We start from the raw sequence: 18,160 nt of genomic DNA on the forward strand, positions 1-18,160 counted from the left end.
TGGTCCAAAAGATCTATTTACTTCACCAAGACATGCAGTGGCTCTCCGAGCTGTATGTAGTCTCAGCTATACACAGTGCTATATAATGTATGTCGCTGAGGCTTCAAATAGCGACAAGAGCCATTGCATGAAGTAGTTAATTTGGTCTAAACTATTTAAAATTTCAATAAGTCTTCACACTGGGGTGGGCGTTGACGGTAAAATGCTGCTAGTTTTAGCGGTGCTAATCGCCCGCTAGTGGCCAAATAAAGGGTTCAATTCGTCCATGTAGCACTGCTGCCAAGGCACTTTGGTACCAGTGCCCATTCATTTCAATGGGCAGGAGCAGGGTATACCCCGCTCCTTCACCGCCCCAAAGATGCTGCTTTCACACTGGGACTGCAGGGAACGCCCTAGTGTAAAAGGGGTCTAAAATCTGCAAATAAGTTTTAGCCGTCCAAAGTTCAGCAGTAGCATGTGAGGACAGGTCTACTTTAACTGGCACCCTAAATATTAAAAAAAAAAAAAAAAAAAAAAAGGGGCGTGAAACAGCTCAGTCTCCAGAAGTACTATGTAACCCCAAATATCATCTCAATCTCCTCCCAGACAGACAATTAAAAATAAAATTTTAAGCAGAATTTATTGACACTGATATTTACAAATGGGGAACAGGCTACAATATTTAGCATACGTGATAACAGCCAATGATAAAATGTGTCGGAAGGTCAGAATTATTTCTTCACAATCTGTATAACATCCTCATCTTCTAGGCCATGATCTTTACCGACTTTCTGTGGGTTGTGCTTGACAGAGGCTCCCCATACTAAGGCACTGTGGAGAAAAGGCAAACAATTATAATTTAACCCCTTCATGACAGAGGGCAAATCAAACCTTAATGACTGAACACAGTTTTCGCAACTTTGACATGTTGGTGTATCCAGACAAATTGGGCTTTCATTTGGTGAGCGAGATCTGATTTTTTTACATTTTTTTATTATTATATTACAGTGGGTACAGAACGTATTCAGATCCCCTTAAATTTTTCACTCTGTAAATTACAGCCATTTGCTAAAATCATTTAAGTTAATTTTTTTCCTCAATGTACACACAGCGCCCCATATTGACAGAAAAACACAGCATTGTTGACATTTTTGCAGATTTATTAAAAAAATAAAAAAAAACTGAAATATCACACGGTCCCAAGTATTCAGACCCTTTGCTCAGTATTTAGTAGAAGCACCCTTTTGATCTAATACAGCCATGAGTCTTTTTGGGAAAGATGCAACACCTGGATTTGGGGATCCTCTGCCATTCCTCCTTGCAGATCCTGTCCAGTTCTGTCAGGGTGGATGGTAAATGTTGGTGGACAGCCATTTTTAGGTCCCTCCAGAGATGCTCAATTGGGTTTAAGTCAGGGCTCTGACTGGGCCAGTCAAGAACAATCACAGAGTTGTTGTGAAGCCACTACTTTGTTATTTTAGCTGTGTGCTTAGGGTCATTGTCTTGTTGGAAGGTAAACCTTCGGCCCAGTCTGAGGTCCTGAGCACTCTGGAGAAGGTTTTTGTCCAGGATATCCCTGTACTTGGCCGCATTCATCTTTCCCTCGATTGCAACCAGTCGTCCTGTCCCTGCAGCTGAAAAACACCCCCACAGCATGATGCTGCCACCACCATGCTTCACTGTTGGGACTGTATTGTACAGGTGATGAGCAGTGCCTGGTTTTCTCCACACATACTGCTTGGAATTAAGGTCAAAAAGTTCTATCTTGGTCTCATCAGACCAGAGAATCTTATTTCTCACCATCTTAGAGTCCTGGTGTTTTTTTTTTTTTAAGCAAAATCCAATGCGGGCCTTAATGTGTCTTGCACTGAGGAGAGGCTTCTGTCCGGCCACTCTGCCATAAAGCCCCGACTGGTGGAGGGCTGCAGTGATGGTTGACTTTCTACAACTTTCTCCTATCTCCCAAATGCATCTCTGGAGCTCAGCCACAGTGATCTTTGGGCTCTTCTCCCCCGATAACTCAGTTTGGCCAGACGGTCAGCCCTAGGAAGGGTTCTGGTTGTCCCAAACGTCTTCCATTTAAGGATTATGGAGGCCATTATGCTCTTAGGAACCCTAAAGTGGGTGTAAACTCACTCTCTTCCTTTCTAAACTACTGCCATAGTGCCGATATATAAGGATATACATGTCTCCTGCATGTATCCTTACCTGTCAAATGTCTCCCCTCTGTCCGTTATAAGAACTGAAAAACTGCAGATTCTGTGGGTGGATCTGTTGTCTGGAGCTCGGTGGGTGGAGTCGTGATGTCAGTAGACTCCCCGCCCACCTCTACACTCCCCTTACACTAAATTCTTCTATGATCACCAACATCCAGTCAAAATCCAGAAAAGTAACCACATGACTTCAGAAAAGGGGTGGGAATTAAAAAATGCCTGTCTGAAGCTAGTGCATGATATATGTAAATAACCTGTCACTCACAGCAAGGGGGCGGAAGGACTAAGGTTTTTCTCTGTACGTCCATTTTATTTCACTGAACAATAAAAGAGGATTGCTCAGAGCTGGATTAACTGTGTGGAAAGACGGCACAGATGATAGGAAATCTTATACTGTACATTGTGACAGCAAAGCATTTTTTTTCCTGGGTTTACATCCACTTTAAGTGCAGCATACATTTTTGCAACCTTGGCCAGATCTGTGCCTTGCCACAATTCTGTCTGAGCTCTTCAGGCAGTCCCTTTGACCTCATGATTCTCATTTGCTCTGACATGCACTGTGAGCTGTAAGGTCTTATATAGACAGGTGTGTGGCTTTCCTAATCAAGTCCAATCAGTATAATCAAACACAGCTGGACTCAAATGAAGGCGTAGAACCATCTCAAGGATGATCAGAAGAAATGGACAGCACCCGAGTCAAATATATGAGTGTCACAGCAAAGGGTCTGAATACTTAGGACAGGGCTCGACAAATCCCGGTCGCCAGGGCGAATAGAAATAGCGTCCTGGCTTGGAACGTGGGGAAAAAAAAAAAAAAAGTTGTTCCATAGGACCGGTGCTCCGCGGACTAGGCCGAAGCCGCGGCCTCGCCTAAAACATCCTGCCCGCCGCGATCCTGGGAAAAGGCCGCGAGACACATCTGTCGCTCGCGGCCTTTTCCCACTCGATCGCGTGGGGGCCATGATGTACGGTAATTAAGGCCACGGCTTTGCGGCCTTGTGAAGTCCCCAGCTCTTCCTTCTGTGAGCTGGTGCCATCTGGTGGTGGCCGCTGGTATTACAAGTTAAACAGCAATTCTAATGTCATTTTTCACTGCCATCTTCTTCCCTCCAATTAGAACCCCCAAACATTATATATATTTTTTATCCCAACAGCCTAGAGAATAAAATGGCGATCGTTGCAATACTTTCTGTCACGCCGTATTTGCGCAGCGGTCTTACAAGCGCACTTTTTTGGGAAAAAAATTACACACTTTTTTTAATTAAAAAATAAGACAACAGTAAAGTTATCCCCATTGTTTTTAATATTGTGAAAGATAATGTTACGCCGAGTAAATTCATACCCAACATATCACGCGTCAAAATTGCGTCCGCTCGTGGAATGCCGACAAACTTTTATCCTTTAAAATCTCCATAGGCGACGTTTAAAAAAAAAAAAAAAAAAAATCTACAGGTTGCATGTTTTGAGTTAGAGGAGTTTTAGGGCTAGAATTATTGCTCTCGCTCTACCAATCGTGGCGATACCTCACATGTGTGGTTTGAACACCATTTACATATGCAGGCGCTGCTCACGTATGTGTTCGCTTCTGCGCGCAAGCTCGTCGGGACGGGGTGCGTTTTCTGGCTCCTAGATTCCAAGCAAATTTGTCAAACCCTGACTTAGGACCATGTGATATTTCAGTTTTTCTTTTTTAATAAATCTGCAAAAATGTCAACTGTTCTGTGTTTTTCTGTCAATATGGGGCGCTGTGTGTACATTGAGGGGAAAAAAAAATGAACCTAAATTTTAGCAAATGGCTGCAATATAACAAAGAGTGAAAAATTTAAGGGGTTCTGAATACTTTGCGTACCCCCACTGTATATAAAAAAAAAAAAAAAAAAATCTTTAAGCTTTATATTTCTTATTACCATAACCTAGCACAAAACTTCAACCCAAAATACAATTCTCCTGATGCCTGCAGCAATACCATTTGTGTATATATTGTTTGTACCAGTAGTAGGGCTCAGAAACAATAGGTCGGGGGAACACTTGCACTATATTTTTGTTTTTTAATCCTACCTAAAACTACACTGACCCCAACCTAGACCGAACCCAGATCTAGCAAACACACACACCCCTCTATTAGACTGCAGCCAGGTAGAGAATTTATAAATGTAAGAAAATGAGCACTGCTGCTACTCTGCCTAATGGTGACTGCCCTCTGCTTTCAACACATCAAATTCAGGGACACGTTTCCTTGCAGCCCAATATATCCAACCCACTTTCAGGTGACACACTGGGGGTTATTTACAAAAGGCAAATCCACTTTGCACTACAAGTGCACTTGAAATTGCACTTGTAAGTGTAGTAGCTGTAGATCTGATGGGAAGATCTGAACAGAGGGGAACCTCTGCTGATTTTATCATCCATTCATGTGCAAGCTAAAATGTTGTTTATTTTCCTTGCATGTCCCCCTCGGATCTAGAGCGACTGGCACTTGTTGTGCAAAGTGGATTTGCCTTTAGTAAATAGCCCCCATTGTATCACATCACTGCCATCTCCCTCTTTCCCTGCCATCATCACCTCTGGAGGTGAAGCACGAAGAGAGACAAGTTTCACAAACAACCAATCAGGTGCCAACATCACACCTTATTAAACTGGCCATTTGTATTGAGTTCACGGTCAGCTTCTCAATGAGCCGTGATAAGAAGCGGAGGTTCTCGGTTTCTTAAAAAATAAAACTCCACACAAAATGGCCGTTCAGCTACAGTTGTTTTTATAGCAAAAGGAGATAGATGTGGGGGATGTCCCATATATACTCCGAGCTAGTCTCCATTTTATTTATCCTTAGGCGATTGACCTCTTCTCTCTGAGCCCTATGGAAGCATTTGCATGAGGATTCTTTCATAAATATTCTTGGCTGGTGTAGCCATTGTGGCTTCTTCTGCCATATCTTGATTGAGCCTAGATTGAGGGTAGTTAGCACTTAGATGAAGATGTGGGGCCAGACTAACATTCAGACACTGGATCCCAAGTTAGATACTTACCTTGATACATGGGGCATCATGCTGAATTAGCCACATGGTGCTTTGCAGGTCAAGGACCATGGGTGCTGATGGCAGATCCCTGTCCCTGAAGACCCCTCCAGGGGAGTATGCCTCTGGAGGACACAGCCAGGATGTCTCAATTTGTGTATCCTGTTCAGAGTGCAATGACAACTGCTACAGTAGGTTTAGTCCTTTAAATTGGCCCTTGGTGTTGGAATTGCTGAGTATTGGGGGGGGGGGGGGCACTCTAGTACCCACTGTTTGGATAGTTCTTCCCCATTTATGTAGGACAATATTCTGCCACAATATCACTGACCTTTTAGAGGCTGTAGATTACAGGGGTCACAACTTAGTGAGCCCCTTTTATATTCCCTCCTGGGTCAACCTCTGATGTTGCCCTGGCTGCTGACACACTGTCTAAGAAGAGGGTAGACAAGGAAGATCACCACTCTCCTTTAGAGGAATTGGACTAGGATGAGTTTCCTTCAGCTGAAATTTCATCCAGGCTTATGGATACTAGGGTTGTCCAGATACCGATACCAGTATCGGTATCGGGACCGATACCGAGTATTTGCGGGAGTACTCGTACTCGCGCAAATACCCCCGATACCTAAATAGAATACTTTTCCCCCCCCCTTCCCCCCCCCCATCGAGGGACATGGCTAGAGGGACATTGCTGCATATGTGAGGGACATGGCTAGAGGGACATTGCTGCATATGTGAGGGACATGGCTGCATATGTGAGGGACATGGCTGCATATGTGAGGGACATGGCTAGAGGGACATGGCTGCATATGTGAGGGACATGGCTAGAGGGACATGGCTGCATATGTGAGGGACATGGCTGCATATGTGGGGGACATGGCTGCATATGTGGGGGGGGGACATGGCTGCATTTGGGGACACATTTAAAAAAAGTATCGGTATTCGGTATCGGCGACTACTTGAAAAAAAAGTATCGGTACTTGTACTCGGTCCTAAAAAAGTGGTATCGGGACAACCCTAATGGATACTATTGCTACCCTTATTTGTCCCGTTTAGCATTACAGCCACCTGGGTCTGCTCACTCCATGGTCTCTAACATGGGACCCCTATAAACACCCAAGTCTGCCAAGATATTTTCCGTCCACTTACTCTTAAGAGCACATCAGATACAGTGACTGGCCTCTGCCTGAAAAGCCATTTGCTCCACTAAAAAATGTTTGCACAACCATATCCCCATCATATAAAAAAAAAAAAAAAAAAAAAAAAAAAAAAGGTGGTGCCTGTTGTGGAACCCCACCATCTCCTGTCCTAGCACGAAGCTTACAGTCCCTATAGAAGATAATTCTGTTTTCAAGGACCGTATAAAAGAGTAGAGGCCCTCTTTAAGACAACTTTTTCCTTGGCAGGCCCACCATACAACACCAACAGCTAGAGCTTTTACTTGTGGCTTTGCATTACTTTATGAACCAATAGGAAGATTTGCTCCATCAAATATCCAGGATGAGCCTTCTCTTCATCCATATGCAAAAGGTTAATCAACGCTAAATCACGCCATATTCAGTACTTACTATTTGAAATCTTTCATAATGTTTTTGTGAATTTTGGTGCAGAAATCATCCACTGTTGTGTGAGAGTCAGGAAGGACAACCGGAGAAGTATAGTCAGGTAACTGTCCCTTGGGCTTTGTGTAACTAGAATAGAAAAAATAAAAAACACACAACAGTAACCAATAGATACAATTTGAGCAAAGCTGGAAATAAACAGGATGGTCTCAATAGCTAAAAATCCTTTCATCAAATACAAGAGGAATAATTTCTCGTTATGAAAAAAAACAAGCCTCGACAATAAGCGCCACAAAACAAAAACGCTTTTACTTAATTTTTAATACTTGAAGCAAACTTACCCATGAATCCATGTCTACATGCTTTATTTTGGAAAATAAGGTATATTAAAATGATTCTCTCCCCCCCCCCCCCCATACACAGCATGGGTTACACACCAGAACACATTCCGCTACTCCCGAGTATGAAATTATTACACGTGTTGACACTTTACGGTCTAGCCACATAGATGGACCCAGAATCCAAGGATGTTAAGCAGCATAAAGTAAGCATCTGATTTCTTGACTGCTCATTACATTTTCAGAGGCTCTGCCACAAATACCCACATAATTACTCCTAGGTGTCAGGAGCAGAGAGACACAGCAGAAATCTGTGTAGTAAATAGACAACCTCCGTTCTTAGCTCCCTCCCCGGCACATTAATATCCTGTGTCAGGAAAACTTCTCAGAAGTGACTCATGCTAACAGAGGAACAAAGCACCAGACAGAAAACGACACGTAGAGCTTTAAAGAGAGATAAGTAAACACTACAAATACATGTGCTTTGCTCAGATTCCATGACTGGGGTTTACAACCACTTTAACGACTGTGAAAGAATTCCCAAATGTGATCACAGCATTCTTTACATTTGTGATTGCTGTGTCCAATAACAGCAAATCACAAGTGTCACTGGACAGCATGCTAAAAAAAAAAAAAAGGTTTCTGCAAGACACACAGAAAACAATTGTTTTCCTATGTGTCTTTTGTAAATTCAAAATGCAGTTGTGATGTCCCATGCGGAGTGGTGCGGGATTATGCAGCATGTCTGCATTTTTCCCTCACAGCTCCAAACTGAAAATGCAACCAAACCTGACAGCCCTGCTCTGCATGACAGGAAGTGGAAAAGGAAAAGAACAGCAGTGATCTGTCTATGCTGCCTGCCTAATTTACCCTCACGTCGGATTGCGGCTGGCATATTGCTGCCACTCCAGTATGTCTGGTGCAAGGGGGAATCTTGCCAGGCACTGATAGTGGAGGACAGAATGCAAACACAGATGAAGATGGCAGAATGGTTGAGGGCACTGATGGTGGCATACAGAATGGTGGGAACAGATGAGGAAAGAATGGCTGGCAACATATAAGGAAAGAAAAGAATGGTGGGCACCGATGAGACAGACAGAATGACGACACAGGATGCAATGTCAGTATGCGCATGAAAACAAGGACTCTTAGGTTACCACCATAAGCATTACAATAGTTTTTTATTACAAAAAGTATATAAAAAAGGACACACAATCATCATATCTCAGAAAAAGACACCTTGATGGCCTACTTAAAAACACTGGACTAGTATTATCCATAAAACAATGCTGGCAAACACCACAAAACAAATGGTGCAATCCTAAACATATAAATCCAGTTCTTCTCTGAGAAGAAATTAATTTATATCTTGAACATATACATTAATTTCTTCTCAGAGAAGAACTGGATTTATATGTATAAGATTGCACCATTTGTTTTGTGGTGTTTGGATGATACTAGTCCAGTCTTTTTGAGAGAGCTATCAAGGTGTCTTTTTCCGAGATATGATAATTGTGTGTCTTTTTATATACTTTTTGTAATAAAAATAATATTTATTAAAAATTATTGTAATGCTTATGGTGGTACCATAAAAGTTGGTTTTGCCTTCAACAAGATTTCCCAATATACAGCAACTTGAGGATGTTTGTACCGTTTACCACTATATTTTTATAGCACAATCCTACACATGCATAAAAACCTCACTGAAAAAAAACGCACATGAAAACTGATGTAAACTCGTCTCTGCAAGTAAAATCTGCATGTTTTTTATCCCCCATACATTTTTAAGCATGTATGGTGTAAATGAGGCCTAAACCACTCTAGAACCCAAATAAAATTTTACTCACATTCGCACCAGCTTCAGGTAATCCCAAATTTTTTCCAAAAGATCATCAAAATTCCAGCGATGATGGGCAGAAATTGGAACACAGTGTGGCACTTTGTAAATGACATCTAGCTCTTCCAAGGAAATCTGGTCAATTTTATTTAGCACATAGATGCAAGGAATAAAAATCCTGGAAAACAAATTATAAAGAGGACTGAGAGAGTGCTTATATTATATATCATGTAGCCAATTGTCTATACACATACCTGTTTCCCTCAACTACATCTATCAAGTCATCAGCTGTAGCATCACTGCGTAGCGTGATATCTGCGTTGTGGATTTTATACTCTGACAAGATGCTCTTTACAGTTTCAAGGTCCAACTCACTCTGAGTACACTATAAAAAAATAAAAATAAAAATTGTAAATACAGTGCATCTGGAAATTTACAGCACTTCACCTTTTCCACATTTTGTTGTTACAGCCTTATTCCAAAAAGAAGTAATTTTTCTCAAAAATTCGACAAATACCCCATAATGGCAACGTGAAAATAATTTCTTTTGAAATATTTGCAAATTTTGAAGGACTCAGACCATGAGAAACAAAATTCATTGGTCCGATGAAACAAAGATTGAACTCTTTGGCCTGAATGGCAAGTGTCCTGTCTGGAAGAAACCAGGCACCGCTCATCAATTGGTCAATAGTACAATCCCTACAGTGAAGCATGGTGGTGTAGTGGAAGGAACTGGGAGACTAGTCAGGATCGAGGGAAAGATGAATGCAGTAACGTACAGAGACATCCTTGATGAAAACCTGCTCGGGACCTCAGACTGGGGCAAAGGTTAATCTTCCAACAGGACAAAGATCCTAAGCACACAGCCAAGATAACAAAGTAGTGGATATGGGACAACTGTGAATGTCCTTGAGTGGCCCAGCCAGAGCCCAGACTTATCACGATTAAACATCTCTGGTGAGGTCTGAAAATGGCTCTGCACTGATGCTCCCCATCCAACCCGAAGGAGCTTGAGAGATCCTGCAAAGAAGAATGGGAGAAGCTCCCCAAAAATAGGTGTGCCAAACTTGTAGCATCATACCCAAAAAGAACTGAGGCTGCAATCGGTGCTTCAACAAAGTATTGAGCAAAGGCTGTGGATACTTATGTACATGCGATTTTATTTAATTTTTTTATAAATTTGCAAAGATTTCAAACAAACTTCTTTCACGTTATCATTATGGGGTGTTTGTGTATTTTAAGGAAAATAATGAATTTTGGTATAAGGCTGTAACATAAAATACAGAAAAAGTGAAGCGCTGTGAATACTTTACGAATGCACAGTAAGGTTTAAAAAAAAAAAATATAAAGAAAAGTGATGCTATTCAGGGCGACATGATGGCAAGGTAGTAGTTGATGTCTACGCCTTGTTTTTTTTAAGCTGGGTGTTTTAAAGAAAACCTATCCCATGAGGCATTGCAAGGCTGACAGTTACAAGCATGACTCCCACAGGCAGAGGCATGATGGAACTTGCAGTTTTGCAACAGCTGGAGGGCCGCCAGTTTGGAGACACCTGGATTAAGCTATTAGTATTGACTTAAGAGGCAGGGACACAAGAGATGTACTATAAGCCCTTGTGCCAACAAAATAACATTTCAGAGTAGAATTCTTCCAACAAAATCGTTTACTGATAGGTGTGCCATAACTACACACAAATCCTTAACTTTTGAACCTCACTTAAATTACTTCATGCTCCATGGCCGGTTTCCCTTACACCAATTGAAGAATCGGCTTGGGTGCCAATATCGCTGGATCCCTGGACAGGCAAGTGTCCTTATAATAAAAAAGGGGAGACTGGAGCTGCTCTATAATTCTGCTTTAATGTGCATATATCTCATTCAAAATGAGTGGGCAGCTGAAAATTTCTAAAACCAAACACTTGTATTTTTTATTTAATACATTTTCTAACATGTAGACAACAGGTAGAGAAATGACAGCAGAAATCTAACCTGTTTGTTATGGACAGCACCATTATATAGATGGAAAAGTTTGGCTTTATTATGTCCTGAATACCAAGCAAAAAAATGTAGGGCGTAAAAAAATATATATATATATATATATATATATATATATATATATATATATATATATCTTTGTCCATAACTGGCATCAAGATTATAAAAACCAAGTATTACACAATGATACAATATGTATATGCGAGTACGCAACTACAACGTACCGTCGCTGTAAGATTTATGCCACCTTTATCCTTCTTCTTGAACCCAATGTTTGGCGGCTGCTTGTTTAGTCTGATACCAAAACCCTCCAGTTCATTCTCAATGATCTTTTTATGTCCAAGTGGCTTCAACACGTCCAAGACAATAAGAATTAAATTGCAAGTGCGTGCCACTGTTAAAAAAAAAAAAAAATGTAAATGAATGATAAACTGGTCACGATAGAATCAATACATGAATGGGTAATAATAACTAGCTCACCTGCAATGACCTGTCTGCCTCTGCCTTTACCATCCTTAGCTCCTTCAATAATTCCAGGGAGATCGAGTAGCTGTCAAAACAAATAACACTCCACAATAGAGCAATGCCATTTGGGCGACATTCAGCTATGCCTCTTTGCTTTATCTATCTGTACCTGAATCTTGGCTCCCTTGTATCTCACAACTCCAGGAACTGTGGTCAGCGTAGTGAACTCGTAGGCTGCCACTTCAGAATAAACGCCAGCCAAGTTACTGAGAAGCGTTGATTTGCCTACAGAAGGGAATCCTACAAACCCTATTCGAGCATCGCCAGTCTTCGCAACATCAAAACCTACAATTTACATAAAAGATCATGTATCAATACATTCGCACATCAGGTCAATGATCAACTTATTAAAGCTCATCCAAAATAAAAAAATAAATAAAACTTGTGTTTAAAAAGCAGAGTTCCTGATTATAGTATTGAACGGCAATATGGAATGAGATGAACCCAATAACCCACGACACAGTTTGTTCCCAGAAGGGTCATCTCAGTTTCACTACCACAAACATAACACCCATTGCATGCAAGTATACATAATCAAGCCTTTTCTATATATATTGTACAACAGAAGGTATCAATGCTTTGTATTCTTTACCTTTTTTTTTTATAAAAAAAAATTTCAAACGATTTTTTTATTTTATTTTTAAACCAAAAGGGAAGAAGGATTTACCAGATGGCAATATTACACGGCACACTGATAGATGGAGAACCCCCCTCTTCATCTCCCTAATTGCAGGCAATAGGCATCAGTAATTGATATCGGTGAGTACTTAAAACGTTTTAATCGGTACTCGTTAAAAAAAAAAAAAAAAAGATTTAAAAAATGTATTTAAAACAAAAAAAGTGTCATCGGTGCATCCCTAATGAGAGAAAATAAAAAAAATTATATATATTCTTAGTAATGCATCTTTTTTTTTTTATGACCTCAGGGCAGGTAAAGGTTACAAAGAACATGCAAAATACCAATACTAACTGAGGCCAATACTAATTTTAGATACCATTGCTGTACATGTTCTTTCATGCATCATACTTCTATTTGTATCTATAGGGGAGATTTACTAAAACCGATGCACTCAGAAAATAATCCACAAAGTGTCTTTTAAATGACATCTGATGGTGTATGCCACTAAATGACTATAAAGATTAATGCAATTGTCTTTTTCTATGATTTCTGAAAATGTAAAGAAGTACAGTCAAAGCTCATTTGAGTGGTGACCGATAAGCCTGGTAGACACGATCAGTATTTTTCCATTCAACCCAGCAGGTTAAAGGAAAAAATTAAAAGCTGTCAGCTACAGTCGGAGTCACTCCAATAACCATGCAAAGTAAGTACAGCAATCTCCTTCACTGAGCTGTTGTGTTCTGACAGGGGGGACGCCCCCACCGCCAGAACTCTATGATCAGTGCTCTCTGCCATTGACAGAGCATTGATCGGCTGCTGGTTTATGTGTACCTACCTGGTTATAGTCACCAGCTCTCTGCTCACAGGCCTCTGAGAACCGGGCGATCAGCAGTGTTTGATCGCTCAGTTCTCAGTCTTAGAGCTGGCAGGGGATCGATGCTGCATCCACCTAGGCAAGTAGGATTCTTAATTTTTTTTCTTTTAATCTCTTACTTCTCTTTTAATAAAATTAAACTTAAAAAGTCCTCATCAGCAAATGGAATTTAGCTGCAAACAATAAAAGGTGAAACCATGGTCAGCAACAAGCCATTAAATTTACCTTCGCCTGGACCTCCTCCTCCACCTCCTTTGGGGGTGATCAAATCGCGTCGGAGTTTAGCTAGACGAGCTTTCAGCAACCCAAGGTGGTGCGCCGTAGCTTTATTCTTTTGAGTCCGGGCCATCTGGAAAGTAGATAGCAGAACGGTCACCTCATATTATTCTGATCCAGCAAGTTAAAACATATTTCCATTTTTGCGGCCAAATTGGGAAAACACCCGATTTATGATTGTTAGAATTTCCCATAATAACCAACCTGTGGAAGATCGATCTGCATACTTACCTATTTTCAGGCTGCTCTGGTCATGTGGTCTCCCCTATGTCAGCCAGCGCCAGCTGCAGGGGAGAGAAGTGCCCAACAGTGGCTGGTAATGTCTGCACGCTGACATTACCCATAGGCTTATGACTAGAGGTCGACCGATATGGGTTTTTCTCTGGCCAATGCCGATATTTAGAAATTGTGGTGGCCGATATATGATGCAGATTTTTTTTTTTTTTGGGCCGATATGTTAGGCCGATTTTTTTTTTCCCCTTCATCTCAAAAAATATAACAGTTGGACACCTTTCACACTGGGGTGTTTTTCAGGCATTTTTGGGCTAAAAATGGCTCCCCTGCAGTCTCCGTGTGAACGCCCGAGTGCTTTCACACTGAGGCGGTGCGCTGGCAAAAAAAAAAAAGTCCTGCAAGCAGGATCTTTGGAGTAGTGTATACCGCTCCTCCATCACTCCTGCCCATTGAAATGAATGGGCACTGCTGCTGAAGTGCCTGCAAAGCGCTTCTGCAGCGGTGCTACACGGGCGCATTTAACCTCTTCATCGGCCGCTAGCTGGGTTATATGCGCCCCACCAGCAGCCGAAAAGCCGCTAAAATGATGATAAAGCGCCGCTAAAAGTAGCAGCGTTTTACCGTCAACGCCTGCCCGCTCCAGTGTAAAAAGCGGAGTTCCACCGGAATTATTTTTTTTTTTAAATGTCAGCAGCTACAAATACTGCAGCTGCTGACTTTTAATATATGGACACTTACCTGTCCTGGGCACCCGCAATGTCGGCACCTGAAACCGATCTCGCTCTCGGGTGCTGCCACCGCCATCTTTAGTAAGGGAATCAGGAAGCAGGCACAAAAACAGGTAATCAAAACTTTTGGACCAAGAAAAAAAAAACGGGCCAACTTTATCGTTTAATTTTTTTTGTTTTTTATTCATTAAAGTGTCTTTTTCCCAAAAATTGCGTTTGAAAGACAGCTGTGCAAACCCAGTGTGACAAAAAATATTGCAACAAATGCTATTTTATACCCTAGGGTCTCTGCTAAAAAAATATATACAATGTTTGGGGGTTCTACATGGATTTTTACTTGTAAGCAACAAGTGTCAGAAAAGATTTAGTCTTTAAATGGTTAAACTGACAAGTCGCGTCCTGTTCTATTCAATAGAACCGTTCCAATAGGAGCGACGCAAGTCGCTCCGACTTAGAAAAAGGTTCTTGCACGACTTTGGGGGCGACTTGCATTGACTTCTATATAGAAGTCATTTTGCAAGTCGCCTCTGAAGTTGTCTTCAGGTCGCCTTGCCGAGTCGCCCCCGAAGTCGTGCCGTCCCAGTGTGAACTGGGTCTAAGCAGGCTGCCTAGAGGAAACTTCAGGCAACTTGCAATGACTTCTATGATACATAAGCTATTTGCAAGTTGCGCTGAAGTTTTTTCAGCACAATCAGTCGATGACGATTAATTGAAAAGTGCCAAAAATCAGCCGATATATCAGTCGACCTCTACTTATGACGGCCCATCCACTCACGACACTATCCTGCTTGCTGACACAGGGGAGCCAATCATGCAACTGGACCAGAGAGGCCTGAAAATAGCTACAATAAATACACACATCTTTCTGCCACAGGATAGTTTGTATACATGTTAGAAAGAGGGAAGGTGCAGGCAATTTACATACCTTTTGAAGCCTGACTGAAATACTCCCAGGACGTTGCCATGTGAAGCCTAGTCATCACTGCTCACCTCCATCATCACAGGAGTGAGTTCTCAAATGCTGAGCTCAGAGATACTGCATCAGGGAAGGGAAAGTATGCAATCAGAGAGAGCTCTGATTGCATACTTTCCGTTGTTGCAAAACTACAAGTCCCATCATGCCTCTGGGTGTCATGCTTGTGGCTGTCAGAGTTTTTCTATGCCTCATGGGACTTGTAGTCCTGCAACAGCTGGAGGTCCGCTAATTGCATATCCCTGTACTAGCAGATTTAAATACACTAAAATTGAAGTCAAACTTCAGCTCACACTTTGTAAGCAGTCAAAGTTTGTTCCCTTTTAGGTAAAGGTTTTACAGAAACGCTGATCGCTGTAAGCACCCCTGTCAGCGCTAAATGGTTTGTCTCATCCCTCTAACTGCTACATCTGCAGGACACCTTTTTCTGTTGAAAACAACAAACCTACTGTCTCGGCTGCCCTGCCGCCATCCTCAGTGAGCGAATATGGAAGTGAAGTGTTGCGGGGTCACTGCCCGATTCCCTACTGCGCATGCGCTAGCCACGCAGCGCTATGTGAATGGGAGGATGTCTCCTGGGACACGCACAAGGTCCCAGAAGACACCGCTCCCCATTTCCCAGGAGGAAGCGCGAGGAGAAGAAAGAAGACCCACCGCGGACAAGGATGTGACAGATTAGGAGATCTGCCTAGTAACAGCCACTTCTGGTAAGCATAAAAAAATAAAAAATCTATTTTGTTGTGGTCTTTTTGGCAATTTTTTTTTTTTTTAGGGTGGACCTCCGCTTTAAAGACCTGACTGACCATTCTGAAAAGATCGGTGGGCAATTTCTGATTGTTCTGAACACTTGAACACCTTCCCACCCAGCCTATAGAGCATGGACTACGGCCCTCCAGTTGTTCAGGAACTACAATTCCCATCATGCCTAGTCATGTCTGTTAATGTCAGAGTTTTACAATGGCTCATGGGATGTGTAGTTCCAAAACAGCTGGAGGGCCGTAGTTTGGGGATCCCTGCTATAGAGGATTGATGGCCGGGCAGTGGCTTTACCGCTCTAACCTGACGTCATAGGACGTCCTTCAAAACAGGCCGCTCGTGCGCACCCCCAGGGGCACACAGTGTGGCGATCAGTGGTGCGTTGTGTACCTCGGACACAGAACTTCACGATCATGGTAAAGAGCCCATGATGCATCAATCACAGCTGATCATTTCTGAATATATCACAGCTGATCAGTGTAAAAAGGAAATGCTGGTTATCGGCATTCCTCTTTTCACGCTGAATGCATGCGAGGAGAAGAGAGACAATAAACGGCATTCCTCAGTGGGGACATCTGCACTGATTGCCACTAAGGATGAGCTCCGGCGTGTTTGCACAGTCCACGTGCAGAGCCCGCCAAGATGTGTGCACGGCGCTGCTCTAACCACAGGCAGGGAGACATTTCCTGATCTCTGCAGCCAAGCATCGGGACAAGGTCTCCCTGCCTGTGATTAGCGTAGTGCCGTGCACACTTCCTGGCGGGCTCTGCATGTGGACTGTGCGACCACGCCGGAGCTTCTGCCTAATTGCCACCTATCAACTCAGCGCTCATTAGTGGGAGGAGAAAAATTACTTTGTTTAGAAAAAAAATTAAGATTGTCTGTGTACAGTGCTGCATGACTGCGCAATTGTCAAAGTACGACAGCGCTAGAAGGTGAAAATTGGCCAGGGGTGGAAAGTGCCCAGTATTTAAGTGGTTGAAGTATAGCTGAAGGCAAAGGCTTTTTTTTCAGAATGGAGAGATTAGAACACCTGTTGGGTTTCTATTGCCGTCTCTGTCCCCATTAGGGAGATTAATCCTCTCCATTTGTCCCGTTTGCCATCATCACTGAAAGTTTTCACATTTTGGGTTATCATCAGAAAAAGATTAGAGGGGAAATCTTCCAATAGGGACACTAGATGTGGTGACAGCCTGGGATTTCCGCACTTTGGAGAGATTTCCTCTCCCTTCCTGTTTTGGCTGTGAGACAGGAAGTAAAGGGAAAGCTCCCCCAATGGGACACATGGAAAAAAAAAAAACAAAAAAAAAAGACATGACAGGGGTTATAACCTTCCATTACTTCGTTGAAATGGAATAAAAAAAGTTTGAGCGTTAGTTGTACTTCAATAAAACGAGCCCTTGGTCATTCAGCGTCAGATCTTCCCCCCCTGGCCCGTCTGTCGCGTACACACAAGCACATGTTGGGCCTACGTTCTACTGCCAACAGCTGGAAGAGTCCCCGGCCTCCCCGCTCCACACACCCCCACTAATCACCTCGGCCTCTATTTCGGCGATCTTGGCTAGTACTCCGCTCATGGTGGCTCACGGTTCTCTCAACGACCAACCGGTAAAAAAAAAAAAAAATCGGTGCAGTACCACCGCACAGGCGCAGTAGGAGAAGACGAAGGGCCGTGATGTCACAGGCTTTTTTTTAGTACCTATCTAGCCTTCCCACCCGCCCTCTCTATGGTACTTCCTCCCGAGTCTTCCGGTGTCTTGAGTCCATTGATAGAAAGTTACGGAAATGTATAATTTATGTGTGACTAGCTTATTTTATAGGTCACAGACAGTGAAGTGGGTCAGCGCGTTCCTCTTTTCTTAATTTGAGATGAATGTGTAAAATAATACTGTATGTGTGTGGTGGAGGAGCGCCATATGACCATTGGCTAGCTTGGAAAGTGGGCGGAGCCTGGCAGTAGAGCCCGCCCTCCTAATGCAGGTTGTATCAGGGATGTCTCTCCGCTCTCTATGAATGGAGCCAAAGTATGGAAACACTGCGGAAGTGCAAATGTACTTAGGGACTGTGAAAAATGTCATTTACATTGGTTTTTCATGTTCTTTGTTTACAGCACAGTGGTGGGTTACGCTCCACTGCATAAAAATGCACGCAGCTGAATTCACCAGTCACAGTGTGCTGCAATTCATAGACTTGAAGCGTCATTTTGAGACACTTCAATAAAGTTAAATGAAAAAAAAAAAT

General features: G+C 42.5%; 1 protein-coding gene across 1 annotated transcript; it reads right to left on the minus strand.

Annotated features, from left to right (window-relative positions):
- Positions 1–600: 600 nt before the first annotated feature.
- Positions 601–17,603, minus strand: DRG1 (developmentally regulated GTP binding protein 1). Its single transcript, XM_040349829.1, has 9 exons — positions 17,455–17,603; positions 13,178–13,301; positions 11,569–11,744; positions 11,415–11,484; positions 11,159–11,328; positions 9,195–9,325; positions 8,951–9,118; positions 6,772–6,894; positions 601–810 (listed from the first exon to the last, which is right to left on the minus strand). Exons 1-9 carry the CDS (start codon positions 17,494–17,496, stop codon positions 711–713), a joined length of 1,104 nt encoding a protein of 367 aa, XP_040205763.1. The 5' UTR covers positions 17,497–17,603; the 3' UTR covers positions 601–710.
- Between the last annotated feature and the right edge of the window lie 557 nt (positions 17,604–18,160).

Source organism: Rana temporaria, chromosome 1, assembly GCF_905171775.1.
Source record: "Rana temporaria chromosome 1, aRanTem1.1, whole genome shotgun sequence".
NCBI classification, from domain to species: domain Eukaryota; kingdom Metazoa; phylum Chordata; class Amphibia; order Anura; family Ranidae; genus Rana; species Rana temporaria.

Excerpts from the sequence above, each read along its gene's own strand:
- DRG1 (XM_040349829.1), bottom strand. The coding sequence starts at position 17,496 with ATGAGCGGAGTACTAGCCAAGATCGCCGAAATAGAGGCCGAG. Across the intron at positions 11,329-11,414 it reads AGGCAGACAGGTCATTGCAG|TGGCACGCACTTGCAATTTA; the intron begins GTGAGCTAGTTA and ends TTTTTTTAACAG. Across the intron at positions 9,119-9,194 it reads GATGTAGTTGAGGGAAACAG|GATTTTTATTCCTTGCATCT; the intron begins GTATGTGTATAG and ends TTTGTTTTCCAG.